The sequence below is a fragment of the Camellia sinensis genome, chromosome 10 (assembly GCF_055761805.1).
Source record: "Camellia sinensis isolate YWXY chromosome 10, ASM5576180v1, whole genome shotgun sequence".
Lineage (NCBI taxonomy): Eukaryota > Viridiplantae > Streptophyta > Magnoliopsida > Ericales > Theaceae > Camellia > Camellia sinensis.
This window is the reverse complement of record NC_138970.1, coordinates 146398906-146426199: the sequence shown is the minus strand read 5'-3', so window position 1 is coordinate 146426199 and position 27294 is coordinate 146398906. Positions and strand designations below refer to the sequence as shown.

The 27294-nt window shown below is 31.4% G+C and overlaps 2 protein-coding genes across 5 annotated transcripts; both read right to left on the bottom strand.

The window, feature by feature from the left end:
• Nucleotides 1–9365: 9365 nt before the first annotated feature.
• LOC145801357 (uncharacterized) lies at nt 9366–15774 on the bottom strand. Of its 3 annotated transcripts, XM_082892552.1 has the most exons (6): nt 15648–15773; nt 12925–13355; nt 12744–12850; nt 11816–11921; nt 9763–9794; nt 9366–9631 (listed from the first exon to the last, which is right to left on the bottom strand). In XM_082892552.1, exons 3-6 carry the CDS (start codon nt 12748–12750, stop codon nt 9462–9464), a joined length of 315 nt encoding a protein of 104 aa, XP_082748678.1. In that variant the 5' UTR covers nt 12751–12850; nt 12925–13355; nt 15648–15773; the 3' UTR covers nt 9366–9461. The 3 variants fall into 3 exon arrangements, with proteins under 3 accessions (XP_082748678.1, XP_082748676.1, XP_082748677.1); XM_082892550.1 differs by lacking the exon at nt 11816–11921 and having other exon boundaries at nt 15648–15774; XM_082892551.1 differs by lacking the exons at nt 11816–11921; nt 15648–15773 and adding an exon at nt 13476–13491.
• Nucleotides 15775–19942: 4168 nt separating this feature from the next.
• LOC114318925 (uncharacterized) lies at nt 19943–24232 on the bottom strand. 2 transcript variants are annotated; one of them, XM_082892549.1, is made up of 4 exons: nt 23308–24232; nt 22387–22479; nt 21704–21937; nt 19943–21253 (listed from the first exon to the last, which is right to left on the bottom strand). In XM_082892549.1, exons 2-4 carry the CDS (start codon nt 22467–22469, stop codon nt 21166–21168), a joined length of 405 nt encoding a protein of 134 aa, XP_082748675.1. In that variant the 5' UTR covers nt 22470–22479; nt 23308–24232; the 3' UTR covers nt 19943–21165. The 2 variants fall into 2 exon arrangements, with proteins under 2 accessions (XP_082748675.1, XP_082748674.1); XM_082892548.1 differs by lacking the exon at nt 23308–24232 and adding an exon at nt 22879–23271.
• Nucleotides 24233–27294: the final 3062 nt, after the last annotated feature.

Genomic DNA, 27294 nt, shown 5'->3' with positions numbered 1-27294 from the left:
ATAAATAATCAAAAGTCTTATAAGTATGAGATTCACAAAATTATAAATTTTATAGTCATAGGAGACATTTAATAATTTATTTGGTAAAAAAATTATTATCCCTACAATTACCTACTTTTTTTCAAACCGTATGTATATTAGCACGTGTCACTGAATAATTGGTCCTTCAAACTACCCTTATCTCCTCTTTCTTTCTTTTTGTCCTTATGACTTTTTCTCTTACTAGATTTTCAAATCATGGGAGTTTCAATCTTCAAATTTAAATTTTTTAATTTTTTGATTAAAATTTTTTTTAGCATTTATTAACTTCTTCTAACTCTCAAATTTTACCCTTATAATAACACTTTCATGTATTGAGAACAAGCATAAATTTTTTTTTTTAAAATCCAACACATATGAATTCCTTGAAAAGTCCCAACACATATGATTATTATCCCTCATAATAACACTTTAATGCATTAAGAACAAGCATAAAAAAATTTCTTGAAAAGTCTAACACATATGATTATTATCAAAATATTAAACTTTAATATAATATAATAAAAAAAAAGACATTTAATTCCTTGAAAAGTCCAACACATATGATTATTATCAAAATATTAAACTTTAATATAATATAAAAAAAAGAAAAAAAGAAGACATTTAAAAAATATATATATTTAAAAATCACAATTTACATATATAGATAATTGTAAACACAATCCGTACGTAGCACGGGTGATATGCTAGTGGGGTTTTTAACCCACAGTCTTGTGGGAACTCTAATATCCCAATCCTAATTTTCTAATTTTTTGATTTAAAAAAAAAAATCAGCAATTATTAATTTCTCTCAATCCCCGTGCCTTTTGGGAGATTTGGTTAAAACCCCCTCATAATTATTTAATCGTTTTATTTACTATTTTAAAGGTTCTTCTTTACGATTATTATTTTTATTATTAAAAAAATATGATTGTAATTAGATAGTATAAAAATATTTGTGATTTGTATGATTGAAATTATCTCATTTTCTGATGTATTTGCTCTAGCCAAAAAAAAATTATAATTTGTATTTGGTTTAGCAATTTCTTCTTTTGTGTACTATTTTAATAGTTCTTTTGATTGAAGTTATCTCCTTTTGTGATTTGTAAAAAAAAAAAGTTATAATTTGTTTTTTTTAATATGATTTAAGTTAGATAAATATAATTACTCACAAAAAGAAAAATATGATTGTAATTAGTTCAACAGTTTTTTTTTAGTGTGATTGTAGTTAGTTCAATGATTTTCTTTTTTAATGAGATTGTATTGTAATTAGTTTAATGATTCATTTTTTTCATTTTTTTTTATTATGAGAAAAATGTGATGTAATTGTAATTTGTTCAATGGCTCTATTTTTTAATGTGATTGTATTATAGTTAGTTCAATGGTTCTTTTTTTTCATTTGCTTTTTTTTATTATGAGAAAAATGTGATGTGATTGTAGTTTGCGCAATATTTTTTTTAATATGATTTAATTATTTTATTTACTGTTTTAATGGTTCTTCTTTACAATTATTTTTTTTATTATGAAAAAAATATGATTGTAGTTCGATAACATAAAAATATTTGTGATTAGTATGATTGAAGTTATCTCCTTTTTTGATTTGTATCTGGTCTAACTAAAAAAAAATTATAATTTGATTTTTTAATATGATTGAAGTTAGATAAATATAAACACTCACAAAGAGAAAAATGTGATTGTAATTAGTTCAACGGTTTTTTTTTTTAATGTGATTATAGTTAGTTTAATGGTTCTTTTTTTTTAACGTGATTGTATTGTAATTAGTTTAATGGTTCTTTTTTTTCGTTTATTTTTTTTATTATGGGAAAAATGTGATATGATCGTAATTTGTTCAATGGTTCTTTTTTTTAATGTGATTGTATTGTAGTTAGTTCAATGGTTCTTTTTTTTCATTTATTTTTTTTATTATGAGAAAAATGTGATGTGATTGTACTTTGTTCAATAGTTTTTTTTTAACGTGATTTAATCGTTTTATTTACTGCTTTAATGGTTCTTCTTTATAATTATTTTTTTATTATGAAAAAAATATGATTGTAGTTAGATAACACAAAAATATTTGTGATTTGTATGATTGAAATTATCTCATTTTTTTTATTTGTATTTGGTCTAGCCAAAAAAAATTATAATTTGATTTTTTAATATGATTGAAGTTAGATAAATATAAACACTCACAAAGAGAAAAGTGTGATTGTAGTTAATTCAACGGTTATTTTTTTTAAATGTAGATTGGTCAGAAGAATGTCTATACATTTCAAAAAGTTAAAAAAAAAATGTAACTATAACATTTTTACTTTATAACATATTATAAATACATAATATATGTATTGTTCATTAATTATAATACTAAGCCTTTATTCAGCAATAACTTTTTTAGTTGGCTTTTTGGCCTTTTTGACTTTTTTAGCCTGAGACTTTTTTGTTCGTTTGGTATTCTTGATTGAATTTTTAGCTTTTTAGCTTTGGAATAGCATATTTTTTTTGTCTTTTTGTGATTTTTGGCTTTCTGTGATTTTTTGATTTTCTTTTTTTAATCTTTTTGTGATTATTTGGCCAGATATGATAACCAAACACCACCTAACTATCATGTCGACAATGCAGGCATGCTGATGGAATGCTCACAACAATTTAGATTTTAGTTATTTTTTTATTTTACTTATTCAGTGAATTTCGAACAAATGTAATAAATTCTTATTTTTATTACTTTAATTATGCAATGTTAACATTTTCTTTTAAAATTACATATATTTTATGCTAACAATTTATAAATATATTTGACATAATATAATACTCCCTTCGTCCCAAAATATTGGTCCCTTTTGGGAAATTCAACTTTTTTTGGTAGTACACTTATTGCATTTGAAAAAAGTTGATTTTTCAAAATTACCCTTTTGATAGTACATTTTTTGGGAATATCAATGTCATAATTGTACTTTTTAAATTGTTTATTAATTTAAAAGAAGGGCAAAATAGGAAATTTACATTATTTTTGTACTTAATTTATAAAGAGGGACTAATATTTTGGGACAATAAAAAATAGAATAAGGGACTAATATTTTAAGACGAAATGAGTATTTTTTTTTAAAATTTAATCTTACACATAACACGAGTGATATACTAGAATCAATAAATGAAAAACTGACCCGCGAATCCCAAGGCCACCTACTTCCTTCAACTCCTTACTTGTCATTGCCATTACAAGTACGGATTCACCCCCCATATTTGTCATTCAAGTTGCCATTACCAAATACGAGTTGAGATCTTCCCCTGCGCAATTACGATCCCTTCCTCACATTATTTTTTATTTGCATGGTTATTGGGTTCATTTTTAGGCTTAATTTTGATAATTTAAATCGTTTATATTTTAAGATTTATTCAGTTTATTATACCTGTAAAAAATCAAATTGATCGAATATCAAAAAGTATGTATTCGGAAAAATCGAACTAAAAACTATTTTTTTAAAGAATTTAATAAACAGTTTTCTGAACACATACTTTCTGATATCCGATCAACTTGATTTTTTACAAGTATGATATACTTAACAAATCTTAAAATATGAACAGTTCGAATTATTAAAATTATGCCTAAAAATAGGCTCAATGACCCTACAAGTAGAAAATGCAAAGAGAAAGTACAAGGAAAGGATCTTGACTCCTCCCATGCGTTCTTTCTTTTCTTCTCAATTGATCCGAAACAAATTTAAATTTTTTTTATTATTTTTTTATTTTTAAATAACCAAATCTAAATCGTTAAATTAATTTAAAGTGCATTTTTACTATTACAAATAGAAAAATAAAGAGAAAGGTCAAAAAGAGAATCTCAACTCTTACAAATACAACCCCCTTAAAGTTAATTAAAAAACAAATCATTCCTTTTAATTTTAAAAAGATTTATCTAAAAGTTTTATTTATAAATATTATGGTAGTTTAGATTTTATTTAAATTTTTTTAAATCAATAAATCGTATTTAGTAAAATTAAAAATAGGGCAAATTACATATACACCCCTCGAGGTTTGGTTAAATTACAGATACCCCTCTGAGGTTTCGGAAATTACATCCCGCCCCTGAGGTTTGTATTTTCATAACAATTTACCCCCTCAGATTTATATTTCATAACAAATTACCCCTTAATTTCTTATGCAAATATAGCATTCAGAGGGGAATTCGTAATTTCTCAAACCTCAGGGGGTATCTGTAATTTAGCCAAACCTCGAGGGGTGTATATGTAATTTGCCCCTAAAAATATTATCATTTTTTTTAACTTTTAAAACTAAGAACATTATCAATTTTACATAATAATATTTCAAATAATTATTTCACTAACTGATAAAAAAATATAGCATGAGATTAAACGTTTTTACCCTTTTACTTATTAGTTTGATTTAACTATCTAATAAAATCGAGAACATTAACAATTTTTTTCAGTTTTAAAATTGAAAACATTATCAGTTTTTTATTTTTAATATTTTTTTTTTAGTTTTACACATCAATGTTCCATCATCATGCTGCTTTACAGACACAAAATTTTCAATTTTGCACAAAAAAATAATTCAGTTTTTTTAATTTTTTCAAAAAAAAAAAATTCATTTTGCTTGTTTCCAATTTTTAGAATTCACTTTTCAGAAAATTTACATTTTCATTTTTGCGTATTTTTTTCACTAAATTTTTTAATATTTTAAGCAATTTTTTTAATTTTTAGATACACCTAACACAAATACACTTAGAAAGTATAATATTTGTGAAATTATTTTTTTTAAAATTCATTAAATACCAAAAATACAAAAAAAAAAACAAAAATTCAATACATTTTTTGTATTTTGTTTATTTATTAAATATTTAAAATATTTTTTCACAAATAATTGACTATTTAGTTTCATTTAAGTAAGTTACATCTAAAAAAGTAAAAAATTACTTAAAATTTAAAAAATATTCACTAAAAACAAAAACAAAAAAAAAAAACGAAAAACCAAAAAATCTTAATTTTCAAAAAATTTAATTCAAAAAATTGAAACCTGATTAGTGTTTTTTTTTTTCACATATATATAATTTTTTAATTTAGAAGTTGATATTTTAAAGTTTTAAAAATCAAAATAAATGTCAAATCATCATGTTACCTTTGCAAATAATCATAAATTATTAACAATCATTGTTTGGATGGTAATTCCAACTATTAAAAATTTAACGGGACTTGAAGGTCCAAAAAATTTTAGTTAGGACTTAATGGAATATGAGTTCATAAGTTAGGACTTGTGTATAAATCTCCCTTTTACATTTCATCTCTAAAATTTTTAATTTCATAACAAATCGCTCTTTTCATTAATAAATCATCAAGTCAATTAACAGTTTTTAATGCTGTTAAAAATATGTTTCAATTAATAATTTTGGTAATGTTATTATTGTATAGGAGAGAAATTATGAATTTTATTTTTTTAGTTAATTATGTTAAATAAAAAATTCTGACAAATGAGTATTTGTAATTTTTCAAATCACATAGACATTCTGTACTTTAAACAAACTTAAGAGAATATATTTGTAATTTACCCTTCATTTTACATCCTTTATGGTTTATTTTGTTAATTGGGTTAAAGTTAATTTTTTAATTTGTTTTTAAAATTTTATCACTTCTTTACTTTTTTTTTTACCCATTTTAAAAAAATAAAAAATAAAAATAAATAAACTTCTAACTTACTTTCTAAAATAAACCTATATCTCTCCCTCTATTGAAGATCGCTGTTGCATTGCCCAATAAATTGTAGATTGCCACCGAACTATTTTGTCACCACGATGGTGATTTGTGATGGCTCTCTTTCTCAAAAAAAAAAAAAAAAAAAAAAAAAAAAAAAAAAAAAAAAAAAAAAGAAGAAGAAGAAGAAGAAGAAGAAGAAGAAGAAGAAGAAGTCACCAGTTATTTGTCTAAACCCTCGCTTGGAGACTAATATTTTAATAAAAAGATTATTATAAATTGTCATATTATTTTTTTTATTATTTTATATATATTTTTATAAAAAATTAAAAAATTATTAAAATAAAGACCTAACTCGCTTGTTCCAATCAAAACCCATCCGCCCAAAATGGTTTCAAGTATTACAGTGCCAAATGATTGAATGGTCGGTTTGTAAAATTGGTAACCCAACAGTGTCATTTTTGGGTGACGAATCGATAGCAAATTCGACCCAATCCAACCGGTGAGCCGCTGCACAAATGTGTGTTTGTATATATAATAATGTTAAGTAGTCTGAATTTTCATGATTTGAAGAGAGAGTGGGTCAAAGGAAGTGCCTCCTTAAAGGTCCAACTCATTTTCCTTATGTCTTATTGCGTTTAGTTTTTGTACACATACACATACTCTTAGTTAAATTATTACTAATTGTGGAAACTAATGAGTCTAATTAATCAAAAGCATTTATTTTTCTACCATATAAACCTAATCCTCTCCTTCATTTAAGAGCTAGTCCTTTTTTTCTTCAAAAATACAAGAGATCTCAAAAATTCTACCAAAAGTTCTACCAAATGTCTCACATGGGTGTAGGACCCATATGACCCATGTGAGACATTTGATAGAACTTTTGGTAGAATTTTTGATATCTCTAGTATTACTCTTTTTCTTTTTTCTTTTTTGGGATGAAACTATTTATTGAAGCTTCAACAACCATTTTAACCATTAAATAATTTGACTCTCAAACCATAATTAACCTAACATTTAATGAAAAATGTTATGGAACTCAAATAAATTATCAAATTTTTTATTAAACTTGTGGCATGGGTGTGAAACCCATGCAAATCACATGTGTGTGGGTCCTATACCTATATGAGAGATTTGATAATTTATTTGAAGTCCCTAGCACAGCTCTACAAAAAATTACTATTAAGACGTGACTTATTTTTATAATTAATAAGAACTAATACATTACAACATATAAAGGTTTGAAAACTTTTTCATCTTTAAAAGTAAAAATTTTGTTATAAAAAAAAAATATTAAGAGATTAATTTCTATCGTTATGTGACTTATTATTAAAAGGTTTGTCTTGAAAAAAAAAATACCTTTAAAGACATAATTTTAAAAATATTATTAATAAATACACTTTTAAAAACAAAACAATTTTCTACAAATAAAATTTATATTTTTTTTACGTCTTTTCCAAACCTATAAAACAATATCTATATGGGATATGTTCTGATTGGATATCAAGACCAAGGAAACCCATGAGATGTATTTGACAACATGCAAACTGTGATTTAGTCCTATCACATTAAACAGGACCAATGAAATACAAAAAAGATGATGAATTAGATAGAACAAAACACTTAAAAAAATATTTATCAAAAAATGATCCCAAAAAAAAATTAGAAATTGGTTGGTTATTAGGTAGCACTAGAATCAGAAGTGTGTGGGTATATTTAGGGAAATCTTATTGTATACCCTCTAAGGGTGTATGTATGCACCCTACGGTAAATTGGTATAATTTTATTATAAAATTTTATAATATTAATCACAAAATGTATGATCTCGTCATAAATTGACGTAATAAAAAAATGTTATAACTAAGTCGTAAATTTTTGTTACATGAACCACAAAATTTTAAATATTTTGTTATATTAATTTGTGATGAGACTATATATTTTGTGATTAATATTATGAAATTTTATAATAAAATTATGATAATTATAACATATATATATATATATATATAGAGTATACATCCTTGAAAGAGTATGTACCAAGATTTTCCGTATTTTTATCATGCCAAAAAGTTATGTCATTCTAACCAAGTGTCTATCTTTTCTTTTTTTGTTAGGTTTTTTTTTTACTTAATTAGTCAAAAAGTAACTAAAACAATTGAAATCAATCAGAACTTAGTCATAATTTTTTTTTTTCAACGAAAATCAATTATTAGTTGTTACATTAGTACTTATGAAAGTTGGGAGTTAGCCTTCTCCCTTTTGCAAAACACCAACTGCTCACTCCCTTGGTTCAACTCCCCTAAGGAGAGTTGTACTCATAACTTTCCCTAGGAATTGAACCCTCATATTTGGTACAATAAAATGAAATAAAATGAGAATGGAATGAGAGTAAGAATAGAATACAAGGTTGAATGGAATGTCCATTCTTATTTTATTGTTTGGTTGTCAACATGGAATAACATAGGAATAAGAAGATAATTCTCATTCTCATATTTGGTTATATCTATTAAACTCATGGAATGGAATAATTTTTTTTTTTTATTATTTTTTTTAACAAGCTAGTAATAAATAAATTAAAAAATTATATAGATCATGATAATATTAATAGTTGTGAAAATAATGGCGTGAGTCGTAGTAGTGGTGGCGGTGGTAATGGCGACGGCAGCGGCGGCGGCAATGATGGTGATAATAATGATACTAGGATGGTGGTAGTAGACTGTTGTGGCCTTAGTGATAGTGGTAAGGCGGTGTTGTGGTTGCAATGGCGGTGGTAGTGATGGTGGCGACGGTTGCGACAACCAACGGTAGTAGTAGTGGTGGTGGTAGTAGTGACGACATCGATAATATAGTGGTGGTATATGGTGGTGTGGTGGTGGTAGTTGTGGTAACAATATGGTGGCGGTGGCGGTAAAGGTGACAATAGAGTGGTAAGAGAATGGAATCACTACAAGAATTAACACTTTTGGCAACAAAAAAATTGGTCGCTAAAAGTCAATTTTTGGTCCGCAAAAGTTATCCGCGACCAATTTTTTTGGTCGCTACTTTGGTCGCCAATTGAGGGTCGGCAAAAGTAATTCGCGACCAAAATTGTGGTTGGTCGGCAAAAGTTGGATTTCGCGACTAAATTTTTGGTCGCTAAATATTTAATTACCGCGACTAATTTATTTTGTCGTCAAAACACTTTGGTCGCGAAAAGTGATATTTTCCCGACCAAAAAGTTTAGTCGCCAATTATCACATTCAACGACCAAAAAATTTGGTTGCCAATTGTGACATTCCACGACCAAAAATTTTGGTCGCCAATCGTGACATTCCGCGACCAAAAAATTTTGGTCGCCAATCGTGACATTCCGCGACCAAAAAGTTTGGTCGTCAATTGTGACATTCCACGACCAAAAAAAGTTTTGGTCGCCATTTGTTACTTTTCGCGACCAAAACTTTTGGTTGGCAAAAGTGAGTTTCCACGACCAAGAACTGTTTTGGTCGGCAATAGATGTATTTTTTGCGACCAAAACTCTTGGTCGGCAATTGTCATTTTCTGCGAAAAAAAAAAAATTTATTTGTTGCGACTAATAAATTGGTCGCCAAAGCAAGAAAATAATACACCTGTAATTCCTAATAATTCATTCAATCCATAATAAACCTATAATTTTAAAGCATCCTTCAAATTAACTGAATCATTAACATTCGACACAATACATAATTCATTAACATTCGACACAATACAACTATTCTAAGTTTTCATTCACAAGTCACATCCATCTAGCATAACAAATTGAAACAATACATAATTCAGATTTACAGCAATAGGAAAATTGCTTAATCCACTAAGTTGCCTTGATAGCCAATCAAAAAATCCTTGCGCCCTTCCGTGCCACGCTTCGCATCCATCAAAGCAGTAGTGATGTAAGGCACCTAATAAAGAAACAGAATTGGAAAATTTATCAGAGAAGCATGATAGTGGCAACAACACTGGATTGCAAACCCGTATCTTTGCAAAAATCAATTAAATCCTATAAACATGTACATCGTATTGAGACAACTACCTGGCATAATAAAACTGTACCTATTGCTGTACCTGCAAATTTCAGTACACGATGATTAATAAGCTAACAACCATAACAAATACAGACATAGTTAACTATCAAAGCTCCATTGATTCAGTTCACTTTTATATATGATTTTTTAATAAAGTTGGTAAAGTTTATTTTAACGAATAATACAACAGATTAATTAAAACATGAATGATTCTGATGGTCTTAGCTTTAGATTAAACTTTGGGTTGTAGATGAGCAGCTTGAGCTGACATTCAATCAGCACTGATGATCAAGGCCCCTAATCTAAGTAATCACACACAAAAGATTAACGTGTACCAAAAAAAAAATATAAATTTGCAGTTCACATAAATAAGGTGGCATAACATTTGTGCCTCCTTTCTGTTCTCTTTCCCAAGACATCAAGGGAAAGCATATTCATCCATTCTGCTACCCTACCTACCAGATATGATGTGAATGAATACATCTGACGAGTTTTCCTTAAAAATAACAATAGAGATAAAACAAACTTCTCTCTAGTGGATGCATATTTGTGGACAGGGAGTGAGTTTAGGTACTACAGTGCAAAAGTGAAGTGGATGCATATTTGTGCACCAAAGGCTGAAGAGGGCTTGGGATTCAGAAATTTGAGAGAGTGGAATAAGGCCACTATGCTAAGACAACCTTTGTGGGCTTTAAGTAAGAAAGCTGATTCTTTGTGGGTTAAGTGGGTCCATACTTGTGTAATTAAGGGTAAGTGTCTTCCTACTGAGGCATCTTGGACTGTCAGGAAGTTTTTTGAACTAAGAGCTGTGGGGCAGCCTTTGATCAATATATCATTGGTGATGGGACTGTTACATTTCAGCGATTTGATAATTGGCATCCCTTGGGCCCTTTGAATAAGAAATATGGGGAAAGGGTTGCTTTTCATATGGGCATGGCTGTGAATAGTAGAGTTTCCTCTTATCATTAATTTTGGGAATTGGAAGTGGCCTAGAGGTAGAAGAGTGGTTATTACTGAGATTAAAGCTAATACCCCTGCTAGCTTCGTATCGAATCCTAATAGGCCTAACTCAATGTTTTGGCTACCCTCTAGTAATGGTGAATATACTGTGGCTTCAGCTTGGCAAGCAATTCAAATGGTATTCCCTATCGTCTCTGGACATAAATTGGCATGGTTTCCTCAAAATGTTGCTAAGTGGAGCTTTGTGCAATTGGTTGCTGTTCTGAGATTGAAGCTAATACCCTGCTAGCTTTGTATTGAATCCTAATAGGCCTGACTCCGTGTTTTGGCTACCCTCTAGTAATGGTGAATAGCTTGGCAAGCAATTCAAACACTATACCCTATCGTCCCTTGACATAAATTGGCATGGTTGCCTCAAAATGTTCCTAAGTGGAGCTTTGTGTAATGGGTTGCTGTTCAGTGAGGACTGGCTACAATGGATAGAATGTTTAAGTGGGGGATTGTTTCTGAAAACATGTGTGTATTGTGCAATGGGTTTGATCACGATCATTTATTTTTTTGTTAATATTTTTCAGCATATACTTGGACTGTTCTTTTGAGGAGAATTCTTCCTGGTAGAAGAATGCCTGACTTTTGCTGAAGAGTATGGAGGTAAGGCTATTACAGATTATGTTTACAGGTTGACCCTTGCTGGTACTATGTATCATGTTTGGAAGGGAAAGGAGTCAAGAAGATAGAAATGGGTGATATTAGAGCTAATCTTAGCTCATTAAGGAATGTAAAATTTTGTCCTAGTGCTAGAAACAGGAGTTGTGTCATGTGAAGTTTGTTTTATTTCAAACCATCCCCAGCCCTTCCCATCAATGTTACAGGAAGGACTTGAGAAAGCTCATCTTGGAGATTTAACTTCTCTCTAGTGCAAGCAGTTAACTTCTTTTTCAAGCTCTCAATCTCCTGCTCCAAGCCAGCTGTCCTAATGGGGGGGATAAATTCACAATGCATTCTTATTTCCAATTTGAAAAGATAATGCCAACGCATACCTACCAAAAAAAATATTAATGATAACAACTTCATCTGATGAACTTGAGATAAATAATATACCTCTGAAAATGCATTCGAGTAGCCACAACAAGGTAACCAGGACCAGCTTGCTGCATACACAGCTGTTCAATGTCTTTACGTAACTCATCACGCCAACCAGAGAGTGCTTTTTCAAGAAAAGAAGTGAATAAGGATCTGTATAATACTCCCAGGGGAGGAATTTTGAAAACACATTAAAGAGGAAAATCTCTTCAGAGAAATTTTCTTTTAGCAAAAAGCTAAGACTAGCTCTCTGACTCAAAGTTTAATGGAATCTAATTTTTGAGATGGGCCACCAAGTAAGGAGAGTAAGTAAACCCCAGAACTTCTCAGATGGGCCACCAACATCTTTGTTTAACACATTTCAATCATGCTGGAAGGTCAGTCACTACTACAACATATGATCACTCAAATTCGGAAAAATTCAAATCAAATTCTAACCAGCACTATAAATATAAACAATAATAATGAACATTCTCATCAATGTCCCCTCACAGAATGTTCCATGACCAAAATTCTATATAGGACATGTCCCATTACCAAGTATTAACCAGTCTTCATGTTTCCTCATAGAATTTTCTTTATGAAAAGGCAACTACATATTATTTCCAAAGTATTTGTTGGTAACAATTCAAAAAATCTCACTCCTACGTAACGATTTATTTTCTTATTCACTATTTAAACATTGTCATTACAATCCAAGGAAAGGAATTTTGGCTTACACAGAAGTAGTATAATCAGAAATGGAACTGTATACATAGCAAATAGGTATTTCATAAAATAAACATTAGAATATTTCCCTGGCCTAAAATATGAGGAATAAAAAAAGAATAAACAACTAAAGCTTAGATGCTTTTCATGAATGAAAAAAAATAAATAAATAACCCAAAAATAAAAATTCTATTACAATAAAATGAAAAACAAAAAAACATATCATTTAAACATTTACCTTTCATGCCTTTCTTTTGCAGGCATCAACGCCCTGAGTGACCTGAGTGATTTCACGGCTGACTCAATCATATCCATCTCATACTCTACTTTCTCATTTGTCCAGCACTGCAAACAGTAGAACAAAGGTTGAGGAGCAACATTAATTGATGTTACTTTTCAGTATTAAGACAGCTTATTACCATTATAAATGATAAACAACCAAAACAAACAGCAATAGAACCCATCATCCAATTAGTTATTCCAGACACACCGACAAGGTGTCTTGTGCATAACTCCTTTCAGAAGCAAATGCTTGAGCATCACTGGCAAAGTAGGGCTTGACGGCTTCAATAAACACATCACACAACTGGAACTGCCACCATGAATATACTACAGTAGCAGCATCAGAAAATTCATACGAGTCCAGTGATGTCACAGTTTTTGATATGGCCTTGTTCAACACGGAGAGAATCCACTGGCAGTTAAATGGCATGATATCTGGAACCACATTTGTTGGAGGGGTGTAATTATCTCCAAGTTTGCTCATGGCAAATCGCACAGCATTCCAAAGTTTATTACACCATTGGCGATACCCAACAACCCTTTGGATGTCCAGATTTATTTTATCAGACTACAAAGAAAGAGGAAAGAAGTCATTAAATTAACCAAAGAAAGAGGAAATAAGTCACTAAATTAACCAAAGAAAGAAAAGTAAAATCTGAGAAAAATAAGCATTAAAAAAGGTATGCACCTGTGCTGTGTAAGAGATAATAATATATGCAACTGACCTAACTTTTTTATCTAACCTCAAATTCTATTCAGTTATAAGAGAACACAATGGGTTGGCTGCACATTCAAGTCGGTAAAAAAAAAAGTCCAGACTGAAATCAATTCAACCATAGTTCATGCTCAAATTTTAATTTATTTTTATCTAGGCTAATTTTATAGCCTTCAAAGACCACTGTTATAAAGCTTAGCGTGACTCCTTCGACCATATTGCATTGAGAAATTAAAATGAAGTTAATAACCAATTTATACGTTAGTATGACTCAGGAACTTGCTATTTATTTGTGAAGAGAAAATTGCAAATTTAGTACAGTCAAAAAGGCATCCAGACTTTTGTTTAACATTTTATCTCAAGCCCAGACAAAATGCTTTATTTAATAACTTGCAATATTTTATTGAGTTGTCTAAGGCTTTGCCTAAGTTTCGGACTTTCACAACAATAGCCTAAAATAGTTAGTAAAATTTAAAATTGTGTATATCCAGTGTTGTTTTTTATGTGCTGAATTTTTAGGTCTCTTGGAAAACCAAACACGTGCATTATCCCCGGACTATTTTTTTTTGAGGCACTTGCCAAGGAAATGAATTTTTTAGGCCATAGGGTGGGCTATTTTTTATACCATGAAAGGGAAAGTAAGCATTTTTTAGGTCACTAGATAGGGAAATACTGACATATATGCTTGCACAAAAATATATTTACCGGCATCCATGTACTTTTGACAAAGTATACTTACCGACATATAAACTCTTTGCCTCTTTTGTTCGTTCCTTTCTTTTAACTTCATTTCTTTTTATTTCTGTTACCTCTCTCTCTATATATATATTTTCTAAATATTCTTTTCCTATCAAAATCAATGGAGATAAAGCTTTAGTAGTAAATTTTAAATTAAGCATTAAACTAAATTAAAGATTGCTAATGCATTGTTAGTCTTTTATCATTGAATTCCAAGTTATTTTATTCAAAACTTGTAATGTATTTCATGTGTCTAAGCGATATGCACATGTTCCCCAAGTGCTTAAAGCATGTTGTCTAAAATATTTTAAAAAATAGTAGAACATGTTTGGAGGTGTTTCTGGCAAAGGTCAAGAAGTTTCCCATGAGTGTCGTGTTGTGTCGGTGTCCGACACGACATGCCACCTTATAAACTTTTAATTCAAGCACACCTCACACTTTAAAAGCTTTAGTTATTTCAAAATGATTCCATCAATAACCCTACCATCTTTCATCCTAGCTTCAAAATTACAAGCTTATCATAACCTTAGACCACCATTAAACCACTTGCAGGTAGCATAATTCTAGTTTTTTTATTGATTCCCTACGAAGTTTGGAATCAAAGCTCATGTGAATATGCTTCACCTAGAACACAAAGGCATCAGCCAAGCTCAAGTCCAAATTATGATAACGATTTCTACCCAAACACAACTCTTCCCTCAAAAAATTAAATTCAAAATTGTCCACATGCCACGTAGCTCCTCTTGGGTATTGTTCAACTGCCAAACACAGCCTAAATTCTATCAACAAGATAAACTGAAGTAGTTGCTATAGTGAAAAATAAGAAAACAGAAAAACTACCAGTTTCTTTGCTTTCATTTTTTGTGTACTCTTATAGCATTAACTAGTAACTGAGACACCTAGAATAATTAGGAAACAGAAAGTGTCAGCATTTCCATTTAAGAGAAAAGGAAATGACAAACCTTTCAAAGGAAAATCAGATTTTGGTGCTACTGGGGGCTTATGTGCTAAAATCCAAGCTTTCAAAGATCTGCAAGAAGACATTGGATCTTATACAAACTGGCCAAGAATTTCTTGCCTTTGAAAGGTTTAATTGATGTCAATATTCAACACTACCTTTGGTTAAGAATTTTTTGCATCTTGTAATGAAAGCACACTTATTAGCTCTATCCATTTACTGTTTTGATTTCAGTCCTACAATTTTTTAATTTCAAAAGATTTCTGAAATCACAAACACTTGAGTACAGGCCAATCAGAGTCAATATTTCAACTTAGACTACTTTGCAGTCAATAGAAGACAGTAGAATTAAAGAATTCCAGCAACAAGATGAAAGAAAGTTAAACACAAATCAGCAGGCTAAAAAGCACCAGTGATATGAATGGAAGTTAAATATATGCAGGACATACTTGTCACGCGGTAAGGCATAACCAGCTGCTACTGAATCAATAAGCCAATTAACATTAAGTATGTAGGAATTTATTGCGCAGCCATACAAGAACTTGGTCGTTTCTAGCTGGGAAAAGAGGAAAATATAAAATTCAAAATTAGGCATCCGCAACCCAAATAAAAACTAAGAATAATATAAGCAAACCAACTGTGCAAAGAAGGGAGAACACAACATAAATAGATGTAAAGCGGTTTGATAATGATAATGTAAAGCAGTATAACCAAAAATCATAGATTTAATATCCATAAACAGAAAAGAATTTATTACTTTCAAAGTCATTAAAGTTGAATCTCAACTTGAAGTTCAACATATTTCTTCCTCCTTTTTTTTTTTTTTTTTTTTTTTGTTGATAATCGAGAACCCATCCTAGGCAGGGACCTTTGGACCACCCCAAGAAGGTAAATTTGAGGTTTAGAGGCCACCCCCTAAGCCAGTGAACCGGGCAAACAGGAGGGAATTCGAACCCTCATCAATAATGTTGTTCAACATCTTCTATGATTCAGTTAAACATATTTGATTATTTTACCTGAGTCGTTGACAAATTCACTCAATTTTCACATTGACAAAAGTTACAATCACTGACAAAGTCAGTAAATTTACATAAGATAACCAAACATTTATAGTCATACAGCCGAATCATTGCTACAGATTTGTGATGATGTACATTACAGGTAATTGATTGATATAGGATGATTGTGAAGAAAACTCTACAAAATACAAAGTACAAACAGTGACCCCAAAAACAATGTAGGTCAGCAGCTAAGAGCCTTATTTAGGCTGTTTCTAGTTGGTTTTAGCAGCCAAATGGGGCAATAGAAGGGGCAGGGATTTGCTAGTAGTTAGGTGGAAAGATAGTAGTGGGGCAGTTAAGGTGATGGGAACAATAACAAGAAAAGAGTTGGTTTGGTGTTTTTTGCGTATTACACTTGATCAATGAGTGAAGAGTTGGAGTGCTCGTCAAAAAATTGCATGAAGAATTGGAGCATTTACGCACGATTTTCAGAGTACAATAAGGGCTAATCAGAACTGGCTATGAGGTTTAAGGGCTAGTATTTTAGGCATAAAGAAAGTAGTGGGGCAGTTTGGGTGATGTGATCAGTAACCAAGAATAGAGTTGGCTTGATGTTATTTCTGCATTACACTTGATCAATGAGTGAAGAGTTGGCATATGTAAATACGATTTAAGAGTGCAATAAGGTCTTCTCAGACCTGGCTATGAGCTTGAAAGGCTTTAAAATTGCAGAAGGTTGACAAGGGGAAAAAAAAGACAAGTACAGGCATCATACATAGAGAGAATTTTTTGATCAGCATCATACATGGAGTTAGAATTGCATTACACAGTTCCAAGAAAGCTTCGAAAGTTTCAATGAAACCTCTTAAACATGATTGACAGATGAGGAAAAAGAAAGACAGATCTGGAGCAGGCCACCAGATTTGATCTGCTACAGACCACCACAAGCATCACAGATCTGGAGCAGACCACCACAGATCTGGAGCACACCACCAGAATTGATCTGGAGCACACCACCACAAGCATCCAGACAGATCTGATGCAGACCAGCATGTTTATTCACATGTTTTTCAATAATATTTCCAAAATAAAGCAAGATAATTGGATTTTCATAAATGTCATCAAATTGTATCTGGAAGTCATCTAAGATGGTTTAAGCAACGTAGACCAACTAATATACCAGTAAAGAAGGATATGAATGCCTTGGACTTATCCAAGGAGAAGGCTTTACATAGACTCATAGAGTCAATTATACAAGGTACATCCTTGTACCTGAGATAGACTTCCAATTATAATAATGTAAACGTATGTGCTAAAACCCTTCTTAGGAATATCGCTGGCATTAGGATGTGCTGTCATAATTTGATCTTTTATGGCATATACTTATCCAGTTCAGTAATGTCATCTCATTATAATCAAGACAATGTTCATGGAAAAAAAGTTGCATTGTTTCGAATAAAATTATCAATTGACGGTCTCTGTCAATGAAAGTAGTATTATTGTCAAAACAAGCATTGTCTCATATTGTTGTGTCCTTTTGTGTTTTGAGACTATTTTAGGTTTGAAGGTTAACTAGGCCTTGGTGGGTGAGGTAGGTGAGGTACTGCATACGGATGCTCTTTCTTTGGTCTGTCAAGTAGGATCACATCTCCCCTCTACACAAAGGCTGCATGTGACATGGTATGAGTAGGGTGTACTGCCAAGGAGGTTTCAAAAGAGATTGGCAGGGTAAAAAAGGAAGCATTTACAAACAATCTTACCTTGATTAAGAGCAAACTAACTTATTTCATGTCTTTGTTTAGCATATCTCAATCTAGTAATGCATCTGTAATTATAACATCAATAAAACCCCTACCTTAAGTAGAGGGTCAAAGGTGCTTTCCATGTTTAAAGGAAAAACTATCCTTTTGTGAAGGACTTAAAGATCTTAGAATGAACTGAGCTCAAACTTCACATCACAATGCGGTGCACCAATATCAACACAAACAACATGAATATCAAACATATGTAGTAAAAGAAGTAAGAAGAAAAACTTGCCGCAATTGATGAGTAAACATTCTCAAGTTGTTTGGCTATAGTGTTGCATGCATCAGATAAACTACAATTGGTTGCAAACATCATATCTGGAAGCCTCCAACCCTGAGAACCAACAACAAATACATGAATTACCCCTATCATACTACACATTTAAAGTCGTAAAAAAATTGAAAAATGAAAATCTACAAATTACTAAAGCATAGTCTACGAAGTAAAAATGGATGTTATATCTGTTTACTAAAAAACATATAGTTTTTTTTCCCATTTCTAACAATACCAAACTTATTCAAGCTCTTATATTTGAAATCTACCAAGTTCAGGATACTGAAGAAGGCCAGGAATGAGAGGATAGTGAGGTGAGTTTGGAGATCAATGAAGGCTCAAGGCAGCACTCTTGAGGTTGAGGGTGTGCAGACAGTCGCTACTACATGAGTTTTGGTGTCTCACAAATCAGCTTTTGATGGGCTTCATATAGCAGTTTGGCGATTCTTATTTAGCTGTGCAGCTAGCTGCACTATAGGCTAAGAACCAATCTTATCTTCCAGACTAAAATAAGTGCAGTTTTTAGAGCCTGCAAGTGTAGCAGGCTTGATTAATGAGCCTGGTACATCATATGTTGGCCCACTTCACCTGCAGTGTAACATGTCCTTATGACTTCTTTATTTAAATGTACTCAGTTAAAAGAGGGTTATTTTTCTTCCCACAACTCCCTTGGGGCCATGGATAATTAGAGTATCATTCTTTGAGATCTAATATGACTAGGATCCAGCATCAGAGCAGCCATTTTTGTAACTACAATTTATCTTTTAAATTCAAGTTTATTCATGTTTAAGATTTGAAACAACTCACTTTGTATTTCTTTCTCCTTATTCATCAGAGCAAACCAACCCCCTGTCCCATTTAGTACGTCTCAAGGTCTTCAAAACAGTTTACTGCATTTGATGCACCAATGACATGATGGCCTATCCTTTCATCCACTCTATACTTGCTCTACAAAACACCATGCTACCGTACATTTTTTCACACCTTCCTCAGTCCACCATGTCTTCCTCATTACCAACACCAATTTGTCATTACATTTTATTGTTGTGGTTTCTGAAGCATTTCTAAATCATCCATCAATAAATTGAAACATATTTTCAATTTGACTAGAATTTTGACTTTTAAAACTCATCTAAAACAGATAGAAAGAATATAGAATGACCCAATACACAACTTCACCTATGTATGACCCATGGATGCCCTTACCTTCCATGTCAAGAAAATTTTGAAATAATCAAAATACTCTTAACCTATAATACTTGATTTTTCATATCGAAAGCTAATTATATCCATACTAACTTAAAAATAAGCATAAACAGTGACAACCAATACCAAAATGTGATTAAGAAAAGTTCCAAGTGTGTCCATCTTGAAACCAACCAATTTCCAAACATTCTCGCTGCTTTAATTTTACTATTTATAGATGACCTTACAGTTTGCATCATGAGTAAACTTTACAATTTGTAAAGGAAAGTAAAAGCAAAAATAAAAAATAAAAAAAAGGGAAACAGAAGGGTCAACATGAACTATTAACTATGCCATCAATTTTACATGCCCCTTTTTTCCATTTTTTCTTTTGGTTGTTTCTAAAGGATGTCTTTTTAAAATATTAAAATAGCAAGAAACGAGATTTCCCTCAAACAGATTAATCAAAAAAAATGCAGATCCAATATCTAAATCATACCTCTTACCCTACTAATCTTCTCAATGAATTGCTCACCAACAATACCCGAACTAGGAACATTGAGACCCCGTGCATGACTAATTCTTCCTGAGGCTCTGATTACGGCTATTAGGTCCATACCACCTGATAAACCAACAGTCTCCATTTCCTAACTGTCACGCCTCAAGCTCCATGGCAACGTCGCACACTCATTTAAATAAGCATACAAGACTAAAAGTCCAACCACATAAACCAACAATGCAAAATACTCAAATTAAATCTTTAATTATCATAATGCCAAAATTCATAAAAATAAATAATTTTTATCATATGAAATTGTCCACCAAGTCCACTGGTATAATCCACTAACAAAATAATAATCCAAGTACTTAAAGCAAGCTAGGGTTGAAGAATTGAAGAAAAAATGTTAGTGTTGTAAACAAAATTAATGGTAGGAAAAGGAAGATGAAACAGATCTGGTTCAGCGTGTTTTAACGGTTAAAGTGCATCATGATGATGATGATTATGATTATGATGATGAAGATGACAACTAGAGTAGGCAACACACATGGATTCCTGCAAGCAGGCATCGCACAGACCATCCCAAACAAGCTTCAAAAGCTCTCAAAAAAAATTCTAAACTCATCATTGTTGAATAAGAAGTACATACCTTTATACAGAACTCATAATTCCAAAAGGACTGACTCCAAAATTTAAAAAATAAAGACTTTGGCATTTAAAACTCATTCAAAACTTACCTAAAATCATACTTAACAACCCATATAAAACTTGACCCAAATTATAACCTACAGGCAGCAACTACAACCCATTTTCAGAAATTTCTGAAATTAGCAATATACTGATGACCTATAGAACACTACTAGATAATATGAAACAAACCAGATCAATGCCTAACCTAAATAATCATAATATAAGACTCTACCAAGAATAATACAATGATTATGCATAGTTCTAATAGGGCCCACCATGAAATTATGCCAATATCAGAATTTTACTGCTTCCTTGAGTTTACTTTTTTCTTGCATTAATTGAAGAGAAACTTTATGTGCAGTCAAAAGATATTAACAAGATAACTGGACCAAGTATTTGTTAGCAGACAGTGCAAATAGCCAATACATGGTAAATCATGTGCTATTTCACCTGAACTGAGTAGATAATCATAACTTAAAAAGATTGTACATGGTAAACCTTTTCTGCTGCATGTCATAGTTTCTGGGCAGCCATTGAAGGAAGAAATGAATATGGCAACATTGTAGCAGTGTGGTTTTTTCGATCTTTGCACTCCATAAACCTGAATAATTATCAAGATTAATAATATAATCATGATTAAAACATGAAAAACTCTACCAACACAGATGTGATTTTTTCAAAGATTTGAACAATAATATTGCATGGCATATGACATAAACAATATAATTACTACTTATGAAATCTGAACTAATTCAAAATGGTTTTGTTGTTCATTTCAATTAAAATTGGTTTTTAAAATTTAATTATGTAAATGAATAAGACCCTATCACAGCCTTGATCATTTTTCAGTCAATAACTAATATATAAAGAAGTTAGGCTGGTCTCCTCCAAACCCTTATAATGTGAGAATACAGGGTAACTACTACAGAGACTTTGAACAATCAATGGAGCAAACATTTCTTCAATTTGTCCTTCACCAGTATTGTGGGGATGGGGGTGTTGTGGAACTAAGCAAAGCAAAATAAATATTATATGGCAATAATGAGCTTACCATGCAAGAGGGCTAGCAGTTCGATTAATGAGCAAGATATTTGAATATTGACTTTTCTCTTTGAGATCAACACGAGTAATTTTTTGTACATGGGCCATCCCTCTACTCCCCAACTTCAAGCTTGTTGATAGAGCCAGATGCCATGTTTCAGAATTGTCAAAAACTACAGGAACAGTGTTGGAAATGAGCTCCAAATCATACAACGAATCCATGGCACAGGAGCTAGCAGCCCACCTAATAAATAAAATGACACAAATATCAGCATACATTAGACAACACCTCTAGTTATTTCTCTGAAAATACCACTCAATTTTTAACACGAGAGAGTTACAACTGCTAATACAATGAGGCAACTATTTTTATTTCATTTTATTTTATTTTGTGAGTGCAACACACATGTCCTGGTTTATTTTATTCATAAGCAAACTAGGAAGTGCCTAATATGCATGCAAGACACCAATCCTGTGTCAGTGTTTGTACCATGCATTGAACCATAAGCCTCAAGTTGTTGCTTTTAATAAAAGGAAAAGAAATGCAAGGAAATTATTTACAAGTGTTATGCAAACAATTTCATTGAAAACAAAACAACAGCCAGTGTTCAACTATTGTCTTCTTCTTTTGTTCCCTCTGTTGTGATGTAACCAACCAAGGATTCTTTACAATAGAAGCCAAATGAAGCTTACCTTTCCTCTGAATTTGCATTGTCTGACTGATGAAAAAGCCCTTTATTATTATGTATTGGATTAATACACATCCTAGAAGGCATCACAAAAGTTCTGCAACAAGATAGAGTAGTGAAGTCAAAACACTTATTACCAAGACTATGATAATCATTAAGACCAACAGTAATGAATTTCTAATCTTTCAGGGTCTCACAAGCATCTTTATGCCAAGACTGAAATCAGATTACTTACTACAGCTATTAAAAGCAAGCATACTTACTACAGCTATCTTTTAAATGCTAGTAAATTAAGAAACAAATCAAAGAAGCCAATCTTACTAAAAATGCACATCACTTAAAAGAAATGATTTGTTAAATTACAAGAGGAAATAAAAGATTGTGTTTTCTCTCCTCCCTTGTTTGGTAATGCAATGTAACAACCAGTGGTTAAGTGTGAAGTTTTAAATAGTTTTTCCATGAACAATAAAAATCAAATTTCGGATGCTTGACTAACAGGTATTTTAGGGAAGTCATCTGAGATATGGAATAAGGGATGCCACCAGTGAAGCTATTTCCAGCAAGGTTTCTGCATTACAAGGGGATTGCTGATGAAACCACCATAAGAAAATTAAAGGGCGCAAATTTTTTTTTTTTTTTGATAAATGAAATTAAGGGACTGAAATAGAAGAGAAGGAAAAATCAGTAGGCATTAAGCATACAGTTGCGTGCAGTTTGAAGGTGTGCAAAATTTACACATAAATTAAATTAAAGAAAAATAACTTGGAAATGAACAAATCGAATCAAAATCAAAATCCCATAGGAGATAGACGACTTTGACCAACCCTAGACTTAAAAAAATCACTTGTTAGGGTTTCAAAAATTAGAAGGAGAGGGAAAGGGGCAGAGTGAGAGCAGCAAACAAGTGAGAGAGAGAGAACTTAACAGAGTCGTAGTCGTCGGTGGTAGTCACAGTCGCGGTGGCGGGCTTTGTCTTTGTGTTTAGAGTCTTCGTCCTCGGCGGGCTTGAAGGATGGGGGCTTGAATGCAGGGGGCTTCGGAGGGAGGTTTCCTAATTTTCTCTGAATATCGTCCCATTGAGTCGAAGCTCCTTCCACGTCCTTGTACACGAAGTGATAGTTCCCCATTTTTGAGAATCTCCGATCAACTCTCTCTCTCTCTCCCCCTCCCTCTCCCCCTCCCTATAGTATCGTATTTTGGGGATTTTTTGTTAGGGATTGGGGATTTGAGATCGTGAGAAACAAAGGGGGGAAAGAAAGGAGGAAAATAGAAAGAGCGGGAAAACGAAAAAAAGAAGAAAAGAAGAGGAGAGTTAAGATAGGCCATAGTTTTATTTATTTTTTGCTAATTTTTTTTTTTTTTGGTTGAAACTGCAGAAATTTTTTTTTTATTTTTATTTTTCTTAGTTATTAAGGTTGAAAATTTATTAGTTTCATTTTTATTTTAATGAAATCTTTTTTTTATTTGGTAAAAGTAGAGGTAATATTTTTATGAAAAATATTTTCAATTAAAATAAAGTTAATGAAATTTAGAGAGATAGAGACGTGTAGAGAGATAGAGACAGACAGATTAACTTTATTTTAATGAATTTTTTTTTTATTTGGTAGAAGTAGGGTAATATTTTAATGAAAAATATTTTCTATTAAAATAAAGTTAATTTTTTATGGTCAATGGAAAATATTTTTTTGTAGCCCATTTTTTTTTTTTTGTTTACTAAAAATCAAGAGCTAATTTTTTGTGGTAGAGAAGAGGGAGCGGCAGTAGTGGTGAAGGTGGTGTATAAGAGGTGATGGCGAAGGAGATTAGTGGTGAAGTTATGGTAGTGGTAGAGGAGATGGAGTGGTGGTAGAGGAGGAGAGGTAATAGTAGTAGTAGTGGTAGCAGTGGTAGTAGTGGCAGTAATGGTGGTAGTAATGGTAGTCGTAGAGGTGGAGTGACAACATTGGTAATAATGGTGGTAGTGGAATGACATTTGCAGTAGTGGTGAATGTGGTAGAGGAGATGGGTGGTGAGAGAGAGATGTGTGAGAGACAGATAGAGAGAGACAGAGACAGAGTGATGAGCGAGAGAGAGACAAAGTGGTCGCTAAAAGTGCATTTTCTTGTAGTGGAGAGCTCAATAAATAGAGAAGATGAGAGGGAGAGAGTGAGCAAGGTGAACACAATGGGAGACAGACAGACAGACAGACATAAAGAAAGAGTAAGACGACATTGTTTTTTTAATTTTTTTTTGTGACAGAAAAATGACGTTGCATTTATTTAAACTATTTTGTGACTTTATATATATATGAAAATGTCTCAAAGCCACAATATATATATATATATATATATTTTTACTTTTTTTTTGCAACGGTACCTATTACAGTCGCAAAAAACTCTTCTTTTTTTTTGCGACAACAAGTTTGGTCGCCAATAAGTTTTTTGGCGACCAAAATTTTGGTCGCCAAAAGATAAAAAATAATTTTTTATTTTCCATTCGGCGACTACATTGTTTTAGTAGCCAAAACTCAATATACGGCGACTAAAATATTTTTTGTCGCTAAAAATAAGTTTTTGGCGACCAAACTTTTGGTTGCCAAAAGATAAAAAATAATTTTTTATTTTCCATTCTGCGACTAAATAGTTTTAGTAGCCAAAACTCAATATACGGCGACTAAAATATTTTTAGTTGCTAAAAATAAGTTTTTTGGCGACCAAAATTTTGGTCGCCAAAAGATAAAAAATAATTTTTTATTTTCCATTCGGCGACTACATTGTTTTAGTAGCCAAAACTCAATATACGGCGACTAAAATATTTTTTGTCGCTAAAAATAAGTTTTTGGCGACCAAACTATTGGTCGCCAGAAGATAAAAAATAATTTTTGATTTTCCATTTAGCGACTAAATAGTTTTAGTAGCCGAAACTCAATATACGGCGACTAAAATATTTTTAGTTGCTAAAAATAAGTTTTTGGCGACCAAAATTTTGGTCGCCAAAGATAAAAAATAATGTTTCATTTTCCATTCGGCGACTAAATAGTTTTAGTAGCCAAAACTCCATATACAGCGACTAAAATATTTTTAGTCGCTAAAAATAAGTTTTTTAGCGACCAAAATTTTGGTCGCCAATTCCACAATCAACTTATTTTTGATCTTGCACGACCAACTTATTTTTTTGTCGTCAAAATGTGACCTTCCGCGACCAAATTTGTAGTTGGTCGCCAAAACCACATCACTTTCTGCGACCAACTCATTTTTTGGTCGCCAACATATGATCTTCTGCGACCAACTCATATTTGGTCGTCAAAAATAATGATCATTCGCGACTAATTAATATTTGGTCGCCAAAAGGTAACTTTTAGCTACCAACTTTTATATTGGTCGCGAAAAGTGGTCGCTAAAAGTGCAGATTCTTGTAGTGAATGATGGTGGTAGTTAAATAATAATTTTTTATTTTAAGTTCCAACAAAAAAAAATGATAATAAATTTATGGTAATTCTATGATGGAATGGAATGGTCATTCCTAGGTTGGATAAAGGAATAAGCATTCTCACATTTTTTGTTGGAATAGCCATTCCAATAGAATGATTATTCCCACTTAAATAAGACATACCAAACAATGGGAAAAAAATACAAAGTTAGAATAGATATTCCATTTTAGCTCATTCCATCATATCAAATGTGCATTTAAAAAAATTATGGTGACCAATTAAATTAGACCTAATTGGTTTGGCCATACCCTCTTGATACTATATGAATTTTAATCAACTATTTTGTGAAGTCATATATCTTTACCTATATTCAAAAACCCATCTTACAATTTAAAAAAAGGGTAAATATTACTAACAAAAAATTGAAAATAAATATGGACTACAATATCAATTTTTATTGATATAAAAAATGAAAATTAAGATTAAAAATATATAGAAACATTTTTTGTGTGTATCTATGTTGCGTTATAAAAGATAATAACTGTAAGATAATCTAGCTATTAAAATAAGTTATCTTAGGTTGTGTTCGGCACTCTTCTAACATAATAATCGATATTAAAATTTTAAATAATGTTTTTTTCAATAAATGTAATCAAGTAATTAGTTAACTCCTCCTTCATCCTTCTACTTTGCAAAACTATAACTTGTAATTGACATTAGTTGTGAGAAACTAATTCCTTGTGTTATATTGTTTCCAAATTTTTTAACTTTATACTTTAATCCCATATTTTATGTATAGATGGACAGGCACTTAATTTTATACATTTAGATGGACATACAACTTTTTATTTTTTATTTTTAGAAATCTGTAAGGCTAATTTGTTATTAAAAAAAAGAGTATTACTATTTAGGCCAAAAAATTAGACCAATTTTCTTGATTCAATGATGTGGCACTTCATTAAAATATATAAGTCAACTCGCTCTCTCATTTATTCTCTAATCATCAACTAATCATTTCGTTGACATATTACTGGGTCTAAAAAAAAAATTTCAAAGTAGACTTATATATCATTTTTCAAAAAAATTAGAAGAGATGTGACTGTATAATTAATACCAAATCATAGGGGAGGCAATGCTGCCCCTTTATACCCCTTTAGATTCATCCTTGATTAAGTTGGTGCATGTAAATGGAATCAATAGGAGAAAATTAACACATTTTTTTGATAACCTGGTATCAGACTCAATAAATCGACTAATTCGAGAAATCAATCATTCCCATCGTCTGCTAATGGGTTGCTCAATTAAAATCAGGACAATGTCCGTATAGACTAATTCTAAGAAATTATTTACACTTGAAAAGTTTTGAACTTAAAACTATAGAGGGAGATACCCACAGTCGCAGGCTTTAACTGCCAAGCCAACCTCTTAGGATTAGAGAAAAATTAACAGATGACACACAGAAAATAACATATGATGGATAGTAAATAAAATTTTGATCACTGC